The sequence below is a fragment of the Leucoraja erinacea genome, unplaced genomic scaffold (genome assembly GCF_028641065.1).
Source record: "Leucoraja erinacea ecotype New England unplaced genomic scaffold, Leri_hhj_1 Leri_77S, whole genome shotgun sequence".
NCBI classification, from domain to species: domain Eukaryota; kingdom Metazoa; phylum Chordata; class Chondrichthyes; order Rajiformes; family Rajidae; genus Leucoraja; species Leucoraja erinaceus.
In genome coordinates this window covers 135230-159500 of record NW_026576707.1, presented here as the reverse complement: position 1 = coordinate 159500, position 24271 = coordinate 135230, and the positions used below count along the sequence as shown (strand labels likewise).

The 24271-nt window shown below is 51.9% G+C and overlaps 1 protein-coding gene across 1 annotated transcript in view; it reads right to left on the bottom strand.

Moving 5' to 3' along the window:
* Nucleotides 1-24271, bottom strand: part of numa1 (nuclear mitotic apparatus protein 1) — a 113932-nt gene that overhangs the window by 28698 nt on the left and 60963 nt on the right. Inside the window, 9 exon segments of the mRNA XM_055631479.1 lie at nt 2495-2725; nt 3439-3540; nt 6544-6612; nt 7666-8436; nt 8438-10552; nt 11200-11322; nt 12768-12908; nt 20638-20755; nt 22775-22889. Coding sequence (XP_055487454.1) covers nt 2495-2725; nt 3439-3540; nt 6544-6612; nt 7666-8436; nt 8438-10552; nt 11200-11322; nt 12768-12908; nt 20638-20755; nt 22775-22889 — 3785 coding nt within the window.

The following is a 24271-nucleotide window of genomic DNA, read 5'->3' as shown; positions in this document are numbered from 1 at the left end:
TGCAACATAGAACGCAGAACCGAATAGCATAGAAACAGGCCCTTCGGCCCACAAGGTCTGTGACCTGTGCAGTGCAAAGACCAGTACGTATCTGCCTGCACACAGATAATCCATATCCCACCACTGCCTGAATATACGTGTGCACATCTAAAGGTTTCTTAAAGGCCACCACCGTCACCCCTGGCAACGTGTTCCAGGGACCCACCACCATCTGTCTGTAGAACTAAAATTAACCCGCACATCCCCCTCACATCTTAAAACAATGCCCTATAGTACTCCCCCTCACGTTCCCAATCCGACCTTTCTGCCCTGGGCCTCCTCCATGGCCAGAGTGGGTCCCACCGCAAACCTGAGGAGCAGCACCTCTAAAATTTGCTTGGGTAGCTTACACCCCAGCGGTGTGAACATTGACTTCTCCAATTCCAGGTAGTCCTTGCTTTCTCCCTCCTTCCCCTCCCCTCCCCAGCTCTCCCACAGCCCACTGTCTCCGCCTCCTCCTTTCTTCGACCGCCCCCCCCCCCCCCCCCCCCCCCCCCCTCCCCCCCCACTCCCACCCCACATCAGTCTGAAGAAGGGTCTCGACCTGAAACGTCGCCTATTCTACTTCGCTCCATAGATGCTGCCTCTCCCGCTGAGTTTCTCCAGCATTTTTGGCTACCATCTACTATTCGATATTTCCATCCTGGGCAAAAGGTTCTGACTGTCTACCTTATCTAACTTACTCATAATTTTTTAATGAATTTCTATCAGGTCTCCCCACAACCTTCAGCGTTCCAGGGAAAATAATACAAGTTTCTCCCTGTAACTGAAACCCTCTAATCCAGGCATCATTCTGGTAAACCTCTGCACCCTCTCCAGAGCCCTCCACATCCTTCCTTGAATGGGAAGCCCAAAAATACTCCCAATACCCCCGTTGTAACTAGGAAAATGGACAAGGGAGAGCCAGTGGATGTAGTGTACCTGGACTTTCAGAAATAATTAGATAAGGTCCCACATAGGAGATTAGTGGGCAAAATTAGGGCACATGGTATTGGGGGTAGAGTGCTGACATAGATAGAAAAATTGGTTGGCAGACAGGAAACAAAGGAAACAAAGAGTAGGGATTAACGGGTCCCTTTCAGAATGGCAGGCAGTGACTAGTGGGGTACCGCAAGGCTCGGTGCTGGGAATGCAGCTATTTACAATATACATCAATGATTTAGATGAAGGGATTCAAAGTAACATTAGCAAATTTGCAGTTGACACAAAGCTGGGTGGCAGTGTGAACTGTGAGGAGGATGCTATGAGGATGCAGGGTGACTTGGACAGGTTGGGTCAGTGGGCAGATGCATGGCAGATGTAGTTTAATGTGGATAAATGTGAGGTTATCCACTTTGGTGGCAAAATCAGGAAGGCAAATTATTATCTGAATGGTGTCAAGAAAGAGCTAGGTAGGGCTCTTAAAAATAACGGAGTCAGTGGATATGGGGAGAAGGCAGGAACGGGGTTCTGATTGGGGATGATCAGCCATGATCACATTGAATGGCGGTGCTGGCTCGAAGGGCCAAATGGCCTACTCCTGCACCTATTGTCTGTTGTGTCAAGTTGGGAAAAGGGGAAATACAATGGGATCTGGGGATCCTTGTTCATCAATCTCTGAAAGTAAGCATGCAGGTACAACAGGCTGTGAAGAAAGTAAATGGCATGTTGGCCTTGATAACAAGAGGAGTTGAGTATAGGAGCAAAGAGGTCCTTCTGCAGTTGTACAGGGCCCTAGTGAGACCACACCTGGAGTATTGTGTGCAGTTTTGGTCTCCGACTTTGAGGAAGGACATTCTTGCTATTGAGGGAGTTCTCCAGGTTAATTCCCGGGATGGCTGTTGATAGAATGGAGCGGCTGGGCTTGTATACTCTGGAAGGATTTAGAAGGATGAGAGGCGATCTTATGGAAACATATAAGATTATCAAGGGATTGGACACGCTAGAGGTAGGAAACATGTTCCCGATGTTGGGGGAGTGCAGAACTAGGGGCCACAGTTTAAGAATAAAAGGGCCGGACATTTTGACTGGAGACGAAGAAAAACTTTTTCACCAAGAGAGTTGTGAATCTGTGGAATTCTCTGCCACAGAAGGCAGTGGAGGCCAAGTCACTGGATCTTTTCAAGAGTTAGATTTAGCTCTTAGGGCTAAGGGAATCAAGGGATATGGGGAGAAAGCAGGAACGGGGTACTGATTCTGAATGATCAGCCATGATCATATTGAATGTCGGTGCTGGCTCGAAGGGCCGAATGGCCTACTTGTGCACCTATTTTCTACGTTTTCTATGTCTCACAGATTACGTGGATAGGACAGGTTTGGAGAGATATGGAGGAAGTGTGGGCAGGTGGGGCTAGTGTGGATGGGACATGTTGGGCCTGTTTCAACACTGTACCACCACCGTAAGCTGACTGTGAAGTGCATCAACATTGACCGTGACAATAAACCGTGCCTGTGGATGGCGGCAGCAGCGGCCCACCTGTGCGGAGAGGGTCACGCTCTTCTGGTTGGCTTCCTTCGCCTCCTTGACGGCCTGCTGTGCCTCGGCCCGCAGCCGCTCGGACTGCGCATGCATCTCTGCGCCCTCCTGCGTGGCTGCGGCCAGCTGCTGCTCCAACGAGGCCACGCTCTTCTCGCGCGCCTCCAGCTTCTCCGCCAGCTCCAGACTCAGCAGCTTCTTGCTGTCGTAGTGAGTCTTTGCCTTGTCCAGCTGATCGGCCGACGGGTGTGCAGGAACGGAGCCAAGGGTAGGGATGGGTAGGGGTGGGGAGGTGAGCAGACACAACACACAAGATCAGTTGCAATGGCGGCCATCTTGTTGAGATTATTAAGAATAAGCAGTAAGCCATTTAGAACAGAGGCGAGGAAACAATTTTTCTCTCAGAGAGTGGCGAGTCTGTGGAACTCTCTGCCTCGGTGGAGGCCGGTTCTCTGGATACTTTCAAGAGAGAGCTAGATGGGGCTCTTAAAGATAGCAGAGTCAGGGGATACGGGGTGAAGGCAGGAATGGGATTGGGGATGATCAGCCATGATCACATTGAATGGCGGTGCTGGCTTGAAGGGCTGAATGGCCTACTCCTGCATCTATTGTCTATTGGTGATAGGATGGTTCAGTTGCCTGATAACAGCTGGGAAGAAATTGTTCCCAAATCTGGAGGTGAGCGTTTTCACACTTCTGTACCTCTTGTCCGATGGGAGAGGGGAGAAGAGGGAGTGGCCGGGGGTGAGACTGGTCCTTGATGATGCTGCTGGCCTTGCCGAGGCAGCGTGAGGTGTAGATGGAGTCGATGGAAGGGAGGTTGGTTTGTGTACGTGATGGTCTGGGCTGCGTCCACAATTCTCTGCGATTTCTAGCGGGTCTTGAACGGAGCTCGTTCTCAACCCTGTGATGCATCCCGATAAAATGCTTTAGAGGACACAAACCTGGGCCTTGACATGCTGCATCACCTCCTCCTTCTCCTTCAGCTGTGAGTTCAACTCCATCACCTGCTGCTCCAGCTTTTCCTGCTTTTCGTTATCGCGAGCCTGCAATAACCAAACACATTTTTTTTTGCTTGAGTAGTATATGTTTTGAGTTTGGTTTAAGGTCACGTGTACTGGGGGTACAGTGAAAAAATGCTGTTGCGTGCTAACCAGTCAGTGGAAAGACAAATCAGGAATACAATCGAGCCGTCCACAGTGTACAGATACAGGATAAGGGAATGGGCGAGTCAGCATCTCAAAGCCCTGTCCCACAGTACATTCCAAGAGTTCTCCCGAGTTTACCGATTCGAATTCGGAGATTTACGGTAATAGCCATTCGTCGGTATTCGAGGCTCTCGTGGGCATTTTTCATCATGTTGAAAAATCTTCACAAGTCTTCCCGAGTACCTGCCGTTTAGCGCTAAGACGTCCCCGAGCTCCGACATACCCGCTACACGTTCATTCTCCATGCTTACCACGAGTTTGATTCTTATTCAAACTCGGGAGAGCTCTTGGAATGAACTCGTACTGTGGGACAGGGCTTTAGGGGTCAAGACCCAAGGATCTCGACCCCAATCGTCATCTATTCCTTCGCTCCAAAGATGCTGCCTCACCCGCTGAGTTCCTCCAGCATTTTTGTCTACCTTCGATCTTTTTTCCAGCATCTGCAGTTCCTTCTTAAACACGATAAAGAAATAATGTTTAGAGCAAGGTAAAGCCAGTAAAGTTCGATCAAAGATAGTCCGAGGGTCACCAATGAGATAGATAGTGGTTCAGGACCACTCTCTGGTTGGTGAGAGGATGGTTCAGTTGCCTGATAACAGCCGGGAAGAAACTGTCCCTGAATCTGGAGGTGTGCGTTCGTTTTCACACTTCTGTACCTCTTGCCTGAGGGGAGAGGGGAGAAGAGGGAGTGGCCGGGGGAGGTGAGACTGCTCCTTGATGATGCTGCTGGCCTTGCTGTCAATGGTCACATTTTTGGCCCATCAAGTCAATGGTTTTGTTTAAAGAAGGGTCTCGACCCGAAACGTCGCCTATTCCTTTTCTCCATAGATGCTGCCTCACCCGCTGATTTTCTCCAGCAGTTTTTGTCTACTTTCAATTTTTCCAGCATCTGCAGTTCCTTCTTAAACATTTCGTCTACTCCACTGAGAAATCTCCTCAAGGTATGCCTATTTTGAAGAAGTTCTCCTCCTCCCTCCAAAGACCATTTAACAACCTCCTCTCTCACTGCTCCTCCCCCTCTGTGATTCCCCCTTCCCTCCAACTCTACGACAACATCTTAAACCCCGGGTCTGAAGAAGGGTCTCGACCCAAAATGTCGCATACTCATTTCCTCCACAGATGCTGCCTCACCCGCTGAGTTTCTCCAGCATTTTTTGTCTACCTGCGGGCTGGTAGGATAATTGGTCTCCGTAAAAAAAGCACCTGGAACTAGTGTGAGCGAGTAATGGATGGCCAGAGTGGACTTGGTGGGCTGAAGGACCTTTTTCCATGATGTATCTCAAAACTAAAATTAAACAAAACCCCATATCGCAAAACCTCAACATCGCCAAAATCAGACCCTCTCTCACACCTCCCGCTGCTGAAAGACTCACCCATGCCTTCATCTCCTCCTGACTGGACTACTGCAACTCACTTCTCCTTGGCATCAGCTCCACCTACATCAACCGACTCCAACTGGTCCAGAACGCAGCCGCCCGACTCATCACCCACACCAAATCCTGGCATCACATCACTCCAGTCCTCAAACAACTTCACTGGCTTCCCATCTCCCACCGGATCACCTACAAAATCCTGGTCCTCACCTACAAAGCCCTCCACAAGCTGGCCCCCCCATATCTCTCTGACCTCCTCTCCCCCTACCAACCCTCATGGTCCCTCAGATCCACATCAGCCGGTCTCCTCTCCATCTACAAGTCCAACCTCCGCAGTTTTGGGGACAGAGCCTTCTCCAGGGCAGCTCACAGGCTCTGGAACTCCTTCCCCCAACTGATCCGCAATTCCGTGTCCCTCACCATCTTCCAGTCCCGCCTCAAGACCCATCTCTTCACCTCTGCCTAACCTTAGCCCCATGTCCCCCTCCCTTTTCATCTGTGCTTGAATTGCCTCATATTGTGTTTTGAATTGAATGATGTCTTTACTTTGTGCACTAGTCATGTCTCTACTATTTATTACATTCCGCTTACATGTTTTTCCTCTACTTGCTACATTTTTGTAAGGTGTCCTTGAGACTCTTGAAAGGCCCCCATAAATAAAATTATTATTATTATTATCCTTTTCACACTGCTATGTGGTTTTCAAAGCAGGCAACTTAATCTTGTTTCTACACTTAAAGGGCCTGTCCCACTTAAGCGATTTTTTCGGCAACTTGCCGGCACCCGTCATAGCAATCAGTACCCCGTTCCTGCCTTCTCCCCATATCCCCTGACTCCGCTATCTTTAAGAGCCCTATCTAGCTCTGTCTTGAAAGTATCCTGAGAAAAGGCCTCCACCGCCCTCTGAGGAAGAGAATTCCAGTCTTGTGTGAAAAAGTGTTTCCTCATCTCCATTCTAAATGGCTTACCCCTTATTCTTAAACAGTGGCCCCTGGTACTGGACTCCCCCAACATCAGGAACAAGTTTCCTGCCTCTAGCGTGTCCAAACCCTTAATAATCTTATGTTTCAATAAGATATCCTCTCATCCTTCCAAACTGCAGAGTATACAAGCTCAGCCGCTCCATTCCCTCAGCATACGACAGTTCCGCCATCTGGGGAATTAACCTTGTAAACCTACGCTGCACTCCCTCAATAGCAAGAATGTCCATCCTCAAATTAGGGGACCAAAACTGCACACAATACTCCAGGTGTGGTCTCACTAGGGTGTACAACTGTAGAAGAACCTCTTTGCTCCTTTACTCAACTCCTCTTGTTATGAAGGCCGACATGCCATTTGCTTTCTTCACTGCCTGCTGTACCTGCATGCTTCCTTTCATTGACTGAGTTACTGCAGCATTTTGTGTGGGGTTTTTTTACCTGGCTGTAGCGCACTGTGTAAAGGACTCGGCAGTGTACAAGGGACTTACCACGAGTTTCTGCAGCTTAGTTTTAGCCGTGATATCGTGCTGGGACAGCTTCTGATTCAGATCTGCAACCTGCAACACACCAAATAAATCCCATTCATGAAGTGACCAGAATCAACGACTTCCAGAGAACAGCCCCTCCAGGGCAGGCACAGCACGGTGGCGCAGAGGATAGTCGCTGCCTCACAGCGCCGAGGACCCAGGTTCCATCCTGACTACAGGTGCTGTCTGTACAGAGTTTGCATGTTCTCCCTGTGACCTGCGTTGGGTTTTCTCCGGGTGCAGTTTCCTCCCACTCCAAAGACGTGCAGGTTTGTACATTGGCTTCTGTAAAATTGTACATTGATATATATGTGTGTGTGTATGTGTGTTTGTGTGTGTGTGTGTGTGTGTGTGCATGTGATATATATTTTTCCTCTTCTCTCTCTAAATATATATATATAGTTATTCCAGCACTTTATCTACATATATGTGTGTCAGCGCGTGTGTGTGAGATATATTTTCTCTCTTCTCTAAATATATATATTTATTCCAGCACTTTATCTACGTGTGTGTGTGTGTGTGTGTGTGTGTGTGTGTGTGTGTGTGTGTGTGTGTGTGTGTGTGTGTGTGTGTGCGCGCGCGTGTGTGTGTGTGATTGTGTGTGTGTGTGTGTGTGTGTGTGTGTGTGTGTGTGTGATTGTGTGTGTGTGAGTGCAAGTGTGATTGTGTGTGTGTGTGTGTGTGCGCGCGCGCGTGTGTGTGTGTGTGTGTGCACGTGTGTGTGCACGTGTGCGTGTGCAGTGTGTGTGTGTGTGTGTGTGTGTGTGTGTGCGCGCGTGTGTGTGTGTGATTGTGTGTGTGTGAGTGTGTGTGTGTGATTGTGTGTGTGTGTATGTGTGTGCGCGCGTGTGTGTGATTGAGTGTGTGCGCACGTGCGTGTGTGTGTGCGCGCATGTGTGTGTGTGCATGCGTGCGTGTATGTGTGCGTGTGCTTATGTGCGTGCGTGTAGGACAGCGCTTGTGTGCGGGGTGATTTCAGGTGAGCATGGACTCTGTGGGCCAAAGGGCAGATTTCCGCGCTGTATCTCTAAACTGTACCGCTGCTCCATAGTGCAGTGCTGTGCTGAGCAGCCGGGGAGTTACCTGTGTGTGTAGCTGCTGTTGTTCCTCCTGGAACCTGTGGCGATCGTCCATTAACTTGATCTTGGCCTTCTCGTACTTGCCGCTCACCTCGTCGACCCTCCTCCGCGACTCTTCCTCCCGCTGGCGGCCGGCCTCTTGCTCCTCCGTGTGGCGGGAGGTCAGGGCTTGCAGCTGCTGGCTGTGGGCCTCCTGGGCCTGGGCCAGCTCGGCCTCCAGCCTGGCGCTGGCCTTGGCTGCCTCCTCGCCCAGGGCTTGCTGCAGCCGCTGCACCTCCTGGGCCTGCTCCGTGCACTGTTGCTGGGCGGCGGGCAGCTGCCCTGCCTCCTCCCTCAGCCGTTCTGCCTCGGCCCGCCACTGCCCCTGGGCCGCGGCCAGCTCTGCCCGCAGCCGCTCCAGCTCCTCGCCCGACCGGCACTGGCGCTCCTCTTCCGCCGTCAGCCGCTGCTGCAGGCTCTCGACGCTCTGCCGCTGCGCCTCGTTCTCCGCCCGCAGCTCCTCGCTCCGCAGCCTGGCCGCCTCCCGCTGCTTCTCCAGCGCCTCCTGCAGCCGGCAACCGCTCTCCGCCGCTGCGGCCAGCTCCTCCCGCAGCCTGGCGCTCTCCTGCTGCTCCCCCGCACACTTGCCCTGCCAGGACTGCAGCTCCAGCTGCAACGCTGCCAGCCGCTCCCTCTCCCGCTGCAGGCAGCCCAGCTGCTCCTTCAGTGCCGTGAAGCGCTCCCCCGCCTCGCTCTCCCGCAGGGCCAGGCTGTCACATTTGCCCCGCAGCTCGCCCAGCTGCGCCCGCAGCACCTCTGCATCCGTCGCCCGCTCCTGGCACAGGTGGCGGGGAGGAGCGCAGCTCTTCAGCAGCGGCGGCGGCCTCTTGCCCGTGGCGGCGGCACTGCTCCTCGCTGGCTGCGAGCTTGCGGCCCAGCTCCTGCAGCTGGCTCTCCCTGTCAGCCAGCAGGCCAGTGTGGCGCGTCAGCTCGCTGTCCTGGCCTGCGATCCGCTCGCCCAGCTCCCCCTCTGCTGCCAGCGCCCGGGCCTGCAGCTTCCCCATCTCCACTTCCTGCGCCCGCCACTGCTCCTTCAGCTTCTGCAGCTGCTCCCTCGCAGCCTCGTCCTGCGCTTTGACCTGGGCGGTGCCAGCCAGCACCGACGCCAGCTCGCTCTGCAGGCTGCTGACTTGTTCCTGCAGCACGCCCAGCGCCCTCCCCTTCTCCTCCCTCTCGCCTTCCTCCCGGGACTGCCGCTGGCTCTCCGCCCCCTTCATCTCCTCCAGCCGGCCCTGCAAGGCCGTGAGCTCAGCCTGCAGCCTCTCCCTGGCCTCCTGGGCCTCCCTGGCCGCGTCCCTGGCCTCCTGCAGCTCGGCCAGTCGCCTGGTGCCGCAGCGCAGCAGCCCCTCGCTCTCGGCCCTCGCCCTGGCCAGCTCCTGCCTCTCCTGCTCCCGCACGGCAGCGTTCCGGGCCGACTCTTCCTCCCACAGCCGCTGGGCGGCCTCCAGCTTCTCCTGCCAGCCGGCAGCCTGGGCCCGGGCCTGCGGCTCCAGCGCGGCCCTCTCTCGCAGCAACTCCAGCTCGCTCTGCGGCAGCCGCACGCTGCCCTCCTCCTCCACCTCCCGCTGCCTGGCCCGGGCTTCCAGCTCGCTCCTCCTGGCCTTCTCCTCCGCCAGCTCCGCCCGGCCCCTCTCCCTGGTCTCCTCCACCATGCGCTCCAGCGCCGCCCCCTCGCTCCGCGCCGCCTCCATCTTCTCCTTCCACGAGGCCTCCATCAGGCGCAGTCTCTCCCCCTCCTTGCCGCTCTCCTCCAGCGCCGCCCTGGCTGCGGACAGCTGCGCCTGCAGCTCCCCGGCCTTCTGCTCCGACTGCCTGCCCTCGTCCACGGCTGCCGCCTCGTGCTCCCGCAGCCGGGCTTGGGCCCGCTCCCGCTCCTCCGTCGCCCCCTTCAGCTCCTGGGCCAGCCGGCTGCTGGCCTGGGCATCCACCGCCCGCCTCTCCTCCCACCGCTGCTTCTCGCTCTCCAGCCCGTCCAGTCGGCCGCGCAGGGCGGCCAGCTGCTCCCGCAGCGCCTGGTTATCGCGCAGGGCCTCGTCCAGCCCCGCCGCCTGGCCCCGCTGCTTCTCCAGCTCGGCCTCGGCCTCCTGCAGCCGCCGGCAGAGGGCCGCCACCTCGGCCGAGTGGCTCTGGGTGTGGGCGTCGCAGGCCGACTGCAGGCTCTGGTTCTTGGACGTCACCTCGGCCACCTCGGTGTCCAGCATCTCCACCTTGTACATCAGCTCGTTGCGCTCTTTCTCCAGGTGCTCGATGCCCAGCTGCGTGCCCTCCAGAACCTGGATCTGCTGGTTCAGCCGCCCCATCTCGCTCTCCTTGTCCGCCTTCAGCCGCTCGTACTGCGTCACCACCGACGTCTTCTCGTGGCAGATCCTCTCCGACTCGCGCTTCAGGGCATTCATCTGCTGCAGCGTGCTCTCCCGCTCCGCCTCCAGCTGCCGCTCAAAGCCGTGCAGCGCCTCCTCCTTGGCCCGCAACGCCTGGCCCAGCTTCTCCAGCTTGGAGCGCAGCTCGTGGACGGCCTGCTGCGCGTCCTGCTGCCTGCTCTGCGACTCCGCCGCCAGCTGCTGCCGCAGCTGCTTCTCCTCCTCGAGCTCCAGCTCCTTCTGCACCAGCGAGTTGTTCACCTTCATGATCTCGGTGTTGAGGGTGCCCAGCTGCCCGGCCAGCTTGCCCGCCTGCTCCTGGGCCGTCAGCTGCAGCCTCTCCTTCTGCTCGTGCAGCTCGGAGATGGACTGCTTCAGGCCGTCGATGGTCTCAGTCAGCTGCCCCTTCTCCTCCTTGTGGAAGGTGCTCTCCTGTTCCAGCTCAGTGGCTTTGGCCGTCAGCTCCGACACCTCCAGCTTCAGGGCTTCCACCTTCACCAGCAGCAGCGGCGGGTTGGGGTAGGGGGGAAATAACACAAAGCAAAGTCTTAACATATTGTAAAAACGTATTGCAGTTACTCAGTGGGTCATGCAGCATCTGTGAAGAACGTGCGTAGGTGACGTTTCACAGAGTGACAAAAGACAATAGACAATAGGTGCAGGAGTAGGCCATTCGGCCCTTCGAACCAGCACCGCCATTGAATGTGATCATGGCTGATTATCCCCAATCAGTACCCCGTTCCTGCCTTCACCCCATATCCCCTGACTCTATCTTTAAGAGCCCTATCTAGCTCTCTCTTGAAAGCATCCAGAGAACCGGCCTCAACCGCCCTCTGAGGCAGAGAATTCCACAGGCTCACAACTCTCGGTGAGAAACTGTGTTTCCTCGTCTTCATTCTAAATGGCTTACTCCTTATTCAGTTATGGGGAGAAGGCAGGAGAATGGGGTTAGGAGGGAGAGATAGATCAAGCCATGATTGAATGGCGGAGTAGGCTTGATGGGCTGAATGTCCGACTTCTGCTCCTATCACTTACGATCTCATATTATCAGAGCCGAGAACAGTGCAGCACAGGAACAGGCCCTTCGGCCCACAGAGTCCGTGCGGAGCCCGATGCCAAGGTTAAGGGGCGTGACCCACCTGAAGAACATCAGCCATCACCTCGCCTCTCATCCCACTCGAACCTTCGCCTGCCTCCTTCAGTTGGTCCTCCATCAATGATATCTTCCCTTCCAATATCTGTATCTTTTCTTCCATCAATTTCTGACGGGCGCAGACGCACACATGCACACAAAGAACAAAGAGGTGAGATTTAGCACCGCAGACACACGTTGGACATCTTGCACGGAGACCAAGACTGACATCTACAAAGCATCTCCCACGCACTTCATTCAGTTCACAGTGGCGCAGCGGTAGAGATGCTGCCTTACAGCGACAGAGACCCGCCCGGGTTCGAACCCGACTACCGTCTGTGCAAAGTCAATAGACAATAGACACAGGAGTAGGCCATTCGGCCCTTCGAGGCAGCACCGACATTCAATGTGATCATGGCTGATCATCCCCAATCAGTACCCCGTTCCTGCCTTCTCCCCATATCCCCCGACCCCACTATCTTTAAGAGCCCTATCTAGCTCTCTCCTGATAGCATCCAGAGAACCTGCCTCCACCGCCCTTCCACAGACTCACAACTCTGTGAGAAAAAGTGAGTGGTTAGTCTGTGGAATTCTCTGCCTCAGAGGGCGGTGGAGGCCGGCAGGTACGTACTACCAGAGTCAGGAACTGCTTCTTCCATGCTGTTATCAGACTACTGAATGATCCTCCCATAAGCTATGGTGTAGTCCTGATCTTCCAACCTACCTGATTGTGGCCCTTGTACTTTAAAAACATCTGCACTCTGTCGCTGTAATGCTCGAACACTGTATTATAAACTCTATTGCCCCTGTCCCACTTGAAAGTATCCAGAGAACCGGCCTCAAGGGGGAGCAGACAGATGGACAACAGACGGCAGTAATCCTAGCATAGTGAACAGCTCAATCACACAATCAGACAGAATTATTGAACACACTCGAGAAACATTGCTCACATACATTCTCATCAATCTAAGACCAGCATGGAGACACACATGCATGCACACACACACGCATACACACGCACACAAACACACATGCACGCACACACACACATGCATACACACGCACACAAACACACACGCACACACACATATGCACACACGCACACACACTCGCAGACACACAAACAGGCAGACACACACACAAACAGGCAGACACACACACAAACAGGCAGACATACACACACACACACACGCACACACACACACACGACACACACACACACACATGCAGACAGACACACACACGCAGACGCAGGCGCGCACACACACAGCGGCAGACACAGGAACATAGACACACAAACACACACATGAAGGTAAGGGGTGATCTTCTTGGTGTACAAAATCATGAGAGGAATAGATCGGGTAGACGCACAGAGTCTGTTGCCCAGAGTAGGTGAATTGAGGACCAGAGGACATGGGTTTAAAATTTAACAGGAAACAGAAAGGCACATTTTCACACAGACATATGGTCACACACACACACACGTATAGACACACACACGCTTGCGGTCCCACACAAACGGTCACACGCGTACACACTAGTGTACATGGCCACACGCACTGTGACATGTCGTACTTTATCCGACAGGGCCACGTGTAGGTCGCTCTGCAGTTGGGTGCGTTTCTCCTCCCACAGGGGCATGGCTGCATCGTGTTCATCCGCCAGGTCGTTCAGGGCCTTCTGTGACTGCGCCAGCCGGCTGCCCAAGTCACGGACCTGCAGCGCAAGATGGAGACAGGGCGTTCAACACGGCACTGGAAACCCAACATCCCACACTCCCCTCACCTCACTCCCCTCACCTATCACCCCCTGAAACCCCCTGAACCATGACTCCTAACCTCCCCCCACCAACATCCCCGACCCCAAAATCCCTGAGCCCCCCCGACATCCCTGACCCCCCAACCTCAAAATCCCTGACCCCGACATCGCTGACCCTGACATCCATTCAATATGATCATGACCTATAAACCCCTGAACCAATGACACCTAACCCCCCCCCCCCCCCCCTGTGTGAAAAAAGCCATCCCCTCCCCACAAAAACTCCCTGACTGCCCCCCCCCCCCCCCCCCCCCCCGCAGCAGGGGACAACCAAGCAGCAGGGGCAGGTCATAAGTGCTAGGAGCAGAATTAGGCCAATCAGCCCATCTAGTCCACTCCACCGTACAATCATGGCTGATCTATCTCTCCCTCTCAGCCCCATTCTCCTGCCTTCTCCCCATAAACCCCGACACCCGTACTAATCAAGAATCTATGAATCCCGGTTGCCAAACAATTTAATTCTCCACCCATTCCCACACAGACCTTTCCGTCCTGGGCCTCCTCCAGTGTCAGAGTGAGGCTAAACGCAAATTGGAGGAACAGCACCTCATATTTCGCTTGGGCAGCTTACACCTCAGCGGTATGAACATTGATTTCTCTAGCTTCAGGTAGTCCCGGCATTCCCCCTCTCCCTCTCTATCCCTCTATGATATTTGCAGTACAATATAAAACGAAACCCAGCACCATAATACACGACAAATATATGAAATAAACTCCGATACAACTATAGTACTCCCCCACTCCCCCGCGCTGCCCAGCGGTCCTGGAAATCCCACAGGGTGCCCGTGGACAGTGCGTTGTCCCTCTCTAACATCAACCGGGCGCGGACGTTACCCCGGAAAAGGGGCAGGCAGACGGCTCGGGCCCTCTGCCGCCTGACTCGCGGATGGCCAGCTTGGCCAGGCCCAGGAGCAACCCAACCAGGACATCCTCAGCCCCAAACCCTCTCCCCCTACGCACAACAGGGTGCCCGAAGATGAGGATGGTGACTGTGAAGTGCAGCCAGAAGGCAAGGAGCAGCCCCTTTAGATATTGGGACAGGGGCCTGCAACCTCACACACTCCATATACACGTGGTACACAGACTCTTCCAGCCCGCAGTAGTGGCAGGCAGGTGAACCACGAGGGAAACAGGTTGCACGGGACTCCTTGGTGCAGTACCCCCCACCCCAGCTCCCCGGTGTAGAGGGGGAGAAGCCCTGCGTAGGGGTACCACTTTTTAAAAAATGATACAAATAAATGTATTCAAAAAATAAAAACATACATACAATAGACAATAGACAATAGATGCAGGAGTAGGCCATTTGGCCTTTCGAGCCACCACCGCCATTCAATGTGATCATGGCTGATCATCCACAATGAGTACCCCGTTCCTGCCTCCTCCCCATATCCCCTGACTCCGCTATTTTTAAGAGCCCTATCAAGCTCTCTCTTGAAAACATCCAGAGAACCGGCCTCCACCGCCCTCTGAGGCAGAGAATTCCACAGACTCACCACTCTCTGTGAGAAAAAGTGTTTCATCGTCTCCGTTCTAATTGGCTTACTCCTTGTTCTTAAACTGTGGCCCCTGGTTCTGGACTCCCCCAACATCGGGAATATGTTTCCTGCCTCTAGCGTGTCCAAGCCCTTAACAATCTTATATGTTTCAATGAGATTCCCTCTCATCCTTCTAAATTCCAGAGTGTACAAGCCCAGCTGCTCCATTCTCTCAGCATACCACAGTCCCGTCATCCTGGGAATTAACCTGGTAAACCTACGCTGCACTCCCTCAATAGCAAGAATGTCCTTCCTCAAATTAGGGGACCAAAACTGCACACAATACTCCAGGTGTGGTCTCACTAGGGCCCTGTACAACTGCAGAAGGACCTCTTTGCTCCTGTACTCAACTGCTCTTGTTATAAAGGACAACATGCCATTCGCTTTCTTCACTGCCTGCGGTACATAGAAACATAGATACATAGAAATATAGAAATTAGGTGCAGGAGTAGGCCATTCAGCCCTTCGAGCCTGCACCGCCATTCAATATGATCATGGCTGATCATCGAACTCAGTATCCCGTACCTGCCTTCTCTCCATACCCCCTGATCCCCTTAGCGACAAGGGCCACATCTAACTCCCTCTTAAATATAGCCAATGAACTGGCCTCAACTACCCTCTGTGGCAGAGAGTTCCAGACATTTCACCACTCTCTGTGTGAAAAAAGTTCTTCATCTCGGTTTTAAAGGATTTCCCCCCCCCCCTTAAGCTGTGACCCCACCCCCTGGACTTCCCCCCCATCCCCAATCTTCCTGCATCTAGCCCCCCCAACCCCTTAAGAATTTTGTAAGTTTCTATAAGATTCCCCTCTCAATCTTCCCGTATTCTAGAGAGTATAAACCAAGTCTATCCAGTCTTTCTTCATAAGACAGAAGGACATCCCAGGAATCAGTCTGGTGAACCGTCTCCACACTCCCCTATGGCGTATGGTACCTGCATGCTTACTTTCATTGACCGATGAACAGCGTATTAACATGATCAAAGGCTGCCTATGTTGACAGTTTACAAACAAGCGGTCATCAGATTAATACAAGGCCAACTTTATCAACAAAACACTCGACCGCCCGCTGCCTGGACCCACGAGTGGCCATCTTGGCCAGGCCCAGGAGCAGATGGACAGGGAGTCCCTGCCATCCAGGGAAATAAATATCACACAGTCCTCTGTGACAAAACTCACACCCGTTCGCGATAAAGGGCGACCGTTGCAGACCGTAGCAGATTCCCTTTGGGCAGCCACACTCTGGTAGTGAGGGCTACCATGGAACTCCTCTCATGAGGTTACCCATGTACACTCAATGACAATTAAAATGAATCTGAGAATCTGAATCTGAACACGGTTCTCTTCCTCGCCGTAGAAGCGGCAGGCGGCTGGGGGGCCTACTGATAGCGTCCGTCGCACAGTGAGAGAGAGAGGGGAGAGGTCCACACACACACACACACACACAGAGACACACACACACACACAGAGCTGTTGACCTACCAAGGTCCAGCAGCCAGAGCGAGGGTTTTTTGACTTTTCCAAACTAAAAGTTAAAACCTCTCAGTGACATCAGAGGCCAGCAAGGAGGCGATTGGCCGGTGGAAACAAGAGCCTTTGTTGGGCTTCATTGAGGAAACGAAGAGGAAAAACGGCCGACACATCGATCGGTGATCCACAGCTCGCCCGCTCCCCATGCTGCCACAACCCCCGATCCACTGCTGCTCCACCACACACACACACACTCACACACCGCCCTCCTCACTGACCAAACTATGATTCACAATCCACCCCACTAACACAGCAAGAAAGATGGTCTAGACACAAGGAACCGCAGACGCTGGTTCACACAGGAAAGAATAGTGAACGGCTTGGATGTGGAGAGGAGGTTTCCACTAGTGGCAGAGTCTCGGACCAGAGCTCACAGGTTCAGAATTAAAGGACGTTCCTATAGGAAGGAGATGAGGAGGAATTTCTTTAGCCAGAGGGTGGCGAATCTGTGGAATTCATTGCCAAAGAAGGCGGTGGAGGCCAAGTAGTCAGTGGATATTTTTGAAGGCAGAGTTAAAGATAGATTTTTGATTAGTATGGGGTGTTGGGGCGAAGGCAGTAGAATGGGGTTAGGAGGGAGAGGTCAGGTCAGCCATGATTCCTTCGCTCCATAGATGATGCTTCACCAGCATTTTTGTCCACCTTCAATTTTTCCAGCATCTGCAGTTCTTTCTTAAGGATCAGCCATGATTGAATGGCGGGGTAGATTTGATGGGCCGAATGGTCTAATTCTACTCCTGTCACTTATGAACTTTTCCCTGGGTGGAAAAGTCCATCACTAATTGTTTAGTGTAAGGAATTCTCTGCCACAGAAGGCAGTGGAGGCCAATTCACCGGATGAATTTAAAAGAGAGTTTCGATAGAGCTCTGGGGGCTAGCGGAATCAAGGGATATGGGGAGAAGGCAGGCACGGGGTACCGATTGTGGATGATCAGCCATGATCACAATGAATGGTGGTGCTGGCTCGAGGGGCCACATGGCCTCCTCCTGCACCCATTTTCCATGTTTCTATGTTTAAGAAAGAATTATAGATGCTGGAAAAATAGGTAGACAAAAATGCTGGAGAAACTCAGCGGGTGAGGCAGCATCTATGGAGCGAAGGAACAGGTGACGTTTCGGGTCGAGACCCTTCTTCAGACTGATGATGCGGTGGGGGTGGTGGCTTCCGTCTGAAGAAGGGTCTCGCCCCGAAACGTCACCTATTCCTTCGCTCCATAACTCCATAGATGCTGCCTCACCCGTTGAGTTTCTCCAGCATTTTTGTCTACCTTCTACGTTTCTATGTTACTAGAGGGGATAGGTATATGGTGAGAAGGGGAAATATTAATGAAGGAGTGCGAGGCACGTTTATTTTAATTATTATGGGTGTCAGGGGTTATGGAGAGAAGGCAAGAGAATGGGGTTGAGAGGAAGAGCTGTTTTTTAAGATTTTTTAAAAGACGACCGATTGCCTACAGGGCCGATCTGCGCATGGGCAGATTTTTACAATACACAATAGACAATAGGTGCAGGAGTGGGCCATTTGGCCCTTCGAGCCAACACCGCCATTCAATGTGATCATGGCTGACCATCCCCAATCAGTAACCCCGTTCCTGCCTTCTCCCCATATCCCCTGACTCCGCTATCTTTAAGAACCCTATCTAGCTCTCTCTTGAAAGCACCCAGAGAACCTGCCTCCACCACCCTCTGAGGCAGAGAATTCCACAGATTCACCACTCTCTGTGAGAAAAAGTGTTTCCTCATCTCCGTTCTCATCTTGTGGCTAAAGGGATCAGGGGGTTTGGAGAGAAGGCAGGTACAGGATACTGAGTTGGATGATCAGCCATGATCATATTGAATGGCGGTGCAGGCTCGATGGGCCGAATGGCCTACTCCTGCACCTATTTTCTATGTTTCTATGTTTCTAAATGGCTTACCCCTTATTCTTAAACAGTGGGCCCTGGTTCTGGACTCCCCCAACATCGGGAACATGTTTCCTGCCTCTGGCGTGTCCAAGCCCTTAACAATCTTATATGTTTCAATGAGGTTCACTCTCCTCCTTCTAAACTCCAGAGTGTACAAGCCCAGCCGCTCCATTCTCTCAGCAAATGACAGTCCCACCATTACGGGAATTAACCTGGTAAACCTACGCTGCACCCCCTCAATAGCAAGAATGTCCTTCCTCAAATTAAGGGACCAAAACTGCACACAATACTCCAGGTGTGGTCTCACTAGGGCCCTGTACAACTGCAGAAGTTATTTACGATTTTTAAAAGTTGACTGACTGCCCAGTGCCTACACCTGAGTGATTACTCGCGGCACGTGCCTGACGTGAGATTGGTAACAAAACAAGCACCTTTGCACAGTCCCTGCTTCTTTAACTATATTTAGAAGTATTTCATCACACGGTGAATCACCGCATGATTCTGCAGTTATGAACAGCAAAATATATTTTATCGTGACCCCAAACAAAGCCGGTCATTTCGCCGGGTAGACCTGCCACCACATTCTGCCAACAACTACGCGACTAGTACGGTTGTCAGAGATTACGGGGAGAAGGCAGGAGAATGGGGTTAGGAGGGAGAGATAGGATTGAATGACAGAGTAGACTTGATGGGCCGAATGGAATTAGAACAGAGACGAGGAAACACTTTATCACCCAGAGAGTTGTGAGTGTGTGGAATTCTCTGCCTCAAAGGGCAGTGAAGGCCGGTTCTCTGGATACTTTCGAGAGAGAGCTGGATAGGGCTCTTAAAAAATAGCGGAGTCAGGGGGGTATGGGGAGAAGACAGAAACGGGGTACTGATTGGGGATGATCAGCCATGATCACATTGAATGGCGGTGCTGGCTCGAAGGGCCGAATGGCCCACTCCTGCACCTATTGTCTATTGAATGTCCCAATTCTACTATTTCTTATGACTCCCTGAAACCAGCGCTATGACTAAACAAATTCTTCCTCATCCCCTTTTTAATTCTGGGGCTGCGCCCTCTAGTCCTAGACTCTCTCGCTGGTGGAAACATCCTCTCCACATCCAGTCTAATCTAGCCTATCACTTATGACCCTGTCCTTATGATCTTATGAACTACTATCTAATGCACAGGAGACCCTCGGACTATCTTTGATCAGGCTTTACCTTGCACTAAACGTTATTCCCTTTATCATATATCTACAGTGCATTTAGAAAGTATTCAGACCCCTTCGCTTTTTTCACATTTTGTTACGTTACAGCCTTATTCTAAAATGGATTAAATTCTTTTTTTTTTATCATCAATCTGCACACAATACCTCATAATAAAAAAGCGAAAACAGGTGTTTAGAAAATTTAGCAAAGTAATCAAAAAGAAATAACTGAATTATCACATTTACATAAGTATCCAGAGGGTAGTGAGGGGAGCAGAGAGGATCATTGGCGTCTCCCTACCCTCGGTACAAGAACTGTTCCAGAGTCGCTGTCTGAAAAAGGCTCTGAGAATAGCTACGGACAAACTGCACCCCCTCCACATATACCTGGATCTCCTGCCATCGGGCAAGAGATATTGAAGCATCAAAGCCCGGACTACCAGACTGCTAAACAGCTTCCTGCCACAGGCTGTGAGGCTGCTAAACAGGCACTCCACCTGATTCTGCGGCTTTGCACTGACATTTTAATAACTCTGGCACTGGCCACTCAAATCAGCTGCCCTGGACATTTTAATGACTGTTTTTACCGTATTTTAATGTTGCTGTTTTACCTGCTTTTAACTATTTATACTGTTTCATCGGGGACTGGATTGCTTTTGCTGTTATTATGTGTGAAATGTTTAAGCTTCATGTGCGATTGATTTGATTTGATTGGATTCAATTTATTGTCATTGCACTTTTCAGTGCAACTAAATGGTTTAGCCTGCAGTCATAACATAGATTAAATAACAAACACTCAACACAGTTTAAAGTCCCAAAGTCATTGTCTCTTCCCTCCTTGCTCTCCCTCTGCGCTGAGGCAATCCAAGCCTCCGATGTTGTGACCCCGCCGGGTGATGGTAGGTAAGTCCCGCGGCTGAATCCGAGCTCCGCAAACGGGCCGGTTCAAACTCCGCGGCCCGGGGTGGTCGAAGCTGCCGTCCTCCAGTCCAGCGGACGCAGCTGTAGTTGCGGGAGCTCCGGAAAACAGAGCTCGAGCTCCCGATGATGTCGCCCACTGGCCCGCGGGCCGAGCCTCCAAAGTCGGGTCGGAAGTTGTGTCGCCCCGCAACCACAGCCCCGAAGTCTGCCAGCCTCGCGTTGGTAAGTCCTGGCTCTGCCTCCGCAGCCTCGAGATCGGTCGCAGTTGGAGGCCGCCAGCTCTGCGATAGGCCTCAGCGCAGACGGACACGGAGACGGGGGATAAGGCAGGAAAGGTCGCGCCAATACGGGACAAGAGAAAACAAAAAACAGAAAAGACAAACGGACTGCAGGCGATATTCCCTGGGAAAACGTCTTCTCATTTTGCACTGTACAACTGTTGCGTTGCAAGATGACAATAAATGTTGGTTTGATTTGATTTACTCAGTGTTTTGTTGCAAGGAATAGATGCAGCACAAGTTTGTTTTTTAAACTGAACATTACCTTGCACGATAGGTCGCCATTTTCCTCTTCGAGTTTATCACTTTTTCTCTCGGCGTGACTTTTTTCCGTCTTCAGATCGTGACACTGTTTCTGGGTATCCCGCAGTCTGTTCAACAAACTGGGGGGGAGTAGTCAAAGCATCCAATTAACACACAAGTCAAAGAGAAAAATTCCACATTCAAACTAACAACGGGAAAATGAACTCCCCCAAACTTCTTATGTTCTAGGAGCAGAATTAGGCCATTCGGCCCATCGAGTCCACTCCGTCATTCAATCATTGCTGATCTATCTCTCCCTCTCGACCCCATTCTCCTGCTTTCTCCCCATAATCCCCTGGCACCCGTACTAATCGAGAATCTGTCCGCCTGGACATACTTGATCTCCCGGTTGCTAAACACTTTAATTCTCCCCGTTCCCACACCGGCCTTTCTGTCCTAGGCCTCCTCCATTGCCAGAGTGAGGCTGAACACAAATTGGAGGAACAGCATCTCATATTTCGCTTGTAGACACAAAATGCTGGAGTAACTCAGCGGGTGAGGCAGCACCTCTGGTGAGAAGGAATGGGCGACGTTTCGGGTCGAGACCCTTCTTCAGACTGATGCCAGGGGAGGGGGAAGGGCAGAGACAAAATGCTGTCGGAGACAGTAAGACTAGTGGGAGAACTGGGAAGGGGGAGGGGATGGAGAGAGAGGGAAAGCAAGAGCTATTTGAAGTTAAAGAAGTCAATGTTCATACCGCTGGGGTGTAAGCTGCCCAAGCGAAATATGAGGTGCTGTTCCTCCAATTTGCGCTGGGCCTCACTCTGACAATGGAGGAGGCCCAGGACAGAAATGTCAGATTGGGAATGGGAGGGGGAGTTGAAGTGCTGAGCCACCGGGAGATCAGCTTGGTTAAGACGGACGGTGTTGGGCAAAACGATCGCCGAGCCTGCGCTTGATCTCGCCAATGTAGAGAAGTTGACACCTGGAACAGCGAATACAGTAGGTGAGGTTGGAGGAGGTGCAGGTGAACCTCTGCCTCACCTTTCAGCCGTCGCATACAGCATATAATCCTCCGACATTTTCGCCACCTCCAACGGGATCCCACCACTGGCCACATCTTCTCATCTCCACCCCTTTCTGCTTTCCGCAGAGACCGTTCCCTCCGAAACTCCCTGGTCAACTCGTCCCTTCCCACCCAAACCGCCCCCTCCCCAGGTACTTTCCCCTGCAGAAGATACAACACCTTTCCCTTTACCTCCAGCATTTTGTGTCTACCTTTGATTTAAACCAGCATCTGCAGTTCTTTCTTACACACTTATTTATATTTCTCATGGGCAGCTTACAGCCCAGTGATATGAATATTGATTTCTTAAACTTCAAGTAGCCCCGGGCATTCCTTCTCTCTCCACCCCTCCCCCACCCAAGTCACACCAGCTTCTCGTTCTCACCCAACAAACAGCTAACAATGGCCTGTTTCCATAATCATCGTTACTTTTTTGCATATCTTTCATTTATTGTTCTTTATCACTCATCGCCGTCTATATCTCTCGCTTTCCCTATCCTTGACTCTCAGTCTGAAGAAGGGTCCCGACCCGAAACGTCACCTATTCCTTCTCTCCAGAGATGCTGCCTGTCCCGCTGAGTTACTCCAGCTTTTTGTGTCTATCTTCGGTTTGAACCAGCATCTGCAGTTCCTTCCCACACAAGAATCTATGTCAGTCTTGGTAGGCCGAAGGGCCATTTCTAAAGTCTCTTGTAAGCATCCAGAGAACCCGCCTCCACCGCCCTCTGAGGCAGAGAATTCCACAGACTCACCACTCTCTGGGAGAAAAAGTGTTTCCTCGTCTCCGTTCTAAATGGCTTACCCCTTATTCTTAAACTGTGGCCCCTGGTTCTGGACTCCCCCAACATCGGGAACACGTTTCCTGCCTCTAGCGTGTCCAAATCCTTAATAATCTTACATGTTTCAATGAGATACCCTCTCATCCTCCAGAGTGTACAAGCCCAGCTGCTCCATTCTCTCAGCATATGACAGTCCCGCCATCCCGGGAATTAACCTTGTAAACCTACGCTGCACTCCCTCAATAGCAAGAATTTCTAAAGTCTCTATTGCGGAGTTCTCTGACGCTAGGTTCGAGCGAGTGAGTGAGTGATACCTCTCGCATTTCTCCTGCAGGTTGCCCAGCTCGTTGGGCTGCTCCTCGGACGCCTGTCTCTCCGTCAACCTCACCAGCCGGTCGACCTTCTGCTGCATGATGGAGATGTGTGTGTCTGGCAGAAAGGAACAAGGCAAACTCGTCAACAGGTCGCCAATTGTTGAATTAGAGGAACTTGCGTGTAAACCAAAAATAGTCCACTCCTGCTAAATGCAATTTGCTGACGTGTAGTACGCAACGGAGCAGAACGTGGGCCTTTTTTTTCTCATCCATTTCAGTAACCCGACCCGGCCTGTAATCAACGTTGCGGGGGAACCGTTTTTGTTAATAAATTAAAATTCTGAAAATGAGAAGATTTTTACCAAATCTATTATATATTAAAATTGTGTGGCTGCCGCCTGCCGCCTGGCATCTGGCTGCCTTTCTGCCTTTTGATTCGCTGCTCCTTCCTATCAGCTTCCAACACACTTCAAAACAAAGTTGCAAGACAGGAACACTCTGAACTTTTCACCTCAATGGGATATCACAGCAAGTGCTTCAACAGGAGGTGGAGAGCCAATTGGTATGGCCAATTGGAAGTGCTGCAGCAGGCAGGGTAGGTGAAATTGGAATTCTTTTAAAATCCACTGCTGAGGGAGGCAGGGGAGTGCTGGAATCTTACATTTGGGAACGGGTTCAGTTCCGTTGGAAGACATGGGTGCATGGTGGAATATTGGGTTGGGGGATCACACCATTGGGGGAGTAGACCCAACGGGTCTGCACTTGGTCTAGTAACTTTTATTTTTACGAGGATGTCTCCGTAACCGGCTTCCGTCTCCGCACTAGTATCCTATGGGATCTTTGGTGCGGAGACGGAAGCCGGTAACGGAAATGGGGCTGAAAATTACCCATGAATCTGCCCATGACCATACTATGTCTTTTTCGTCGAGTGGGCTTTCTTTTCGCTATAGGATCTTTGATGTAAACCATGCAGCCCAATTTATTTATTGTTGCGTGGACCAGGTACAAACCAGGCCCCTGGTTTTGCTCTGGTATTTTATTTAATTCACATGTATAATCAATGTTTTATTATTAATGTTTAATGTTTTATGTGTCATTCCAAACTGTCACTGTATGCCGTTGCAGGCAGAGCACCAAGGCAAATTCCTTGTATGTGAATGCTTGGCCAATAAACTTATTCATTCAAAAACAGTTTTTGCATACAGATCCACAAGACTATAGAAACATAGAAAATAGGTGCAGGAGTAAGCCATTTGGCCCTTCGAGCCAGCACCGCCGTTCATTGTAATCATGGCTGATCATCCCCAATCAGTAACCCGTGCCTGCTTTCTCCCCATATCCCTTGATTCCGCTAATCCCTAGAGCTCTATCTAACTCTCATTTAAATACATCCAGTGATTTGTTGTCCATTGCCTTCTGTGGCAGAGAATTCCACAGATTCACAACTCTCTGGGTGAAAACCTTTTTTTCTCTCATCTCAGTTTTAAATGGCCTCGC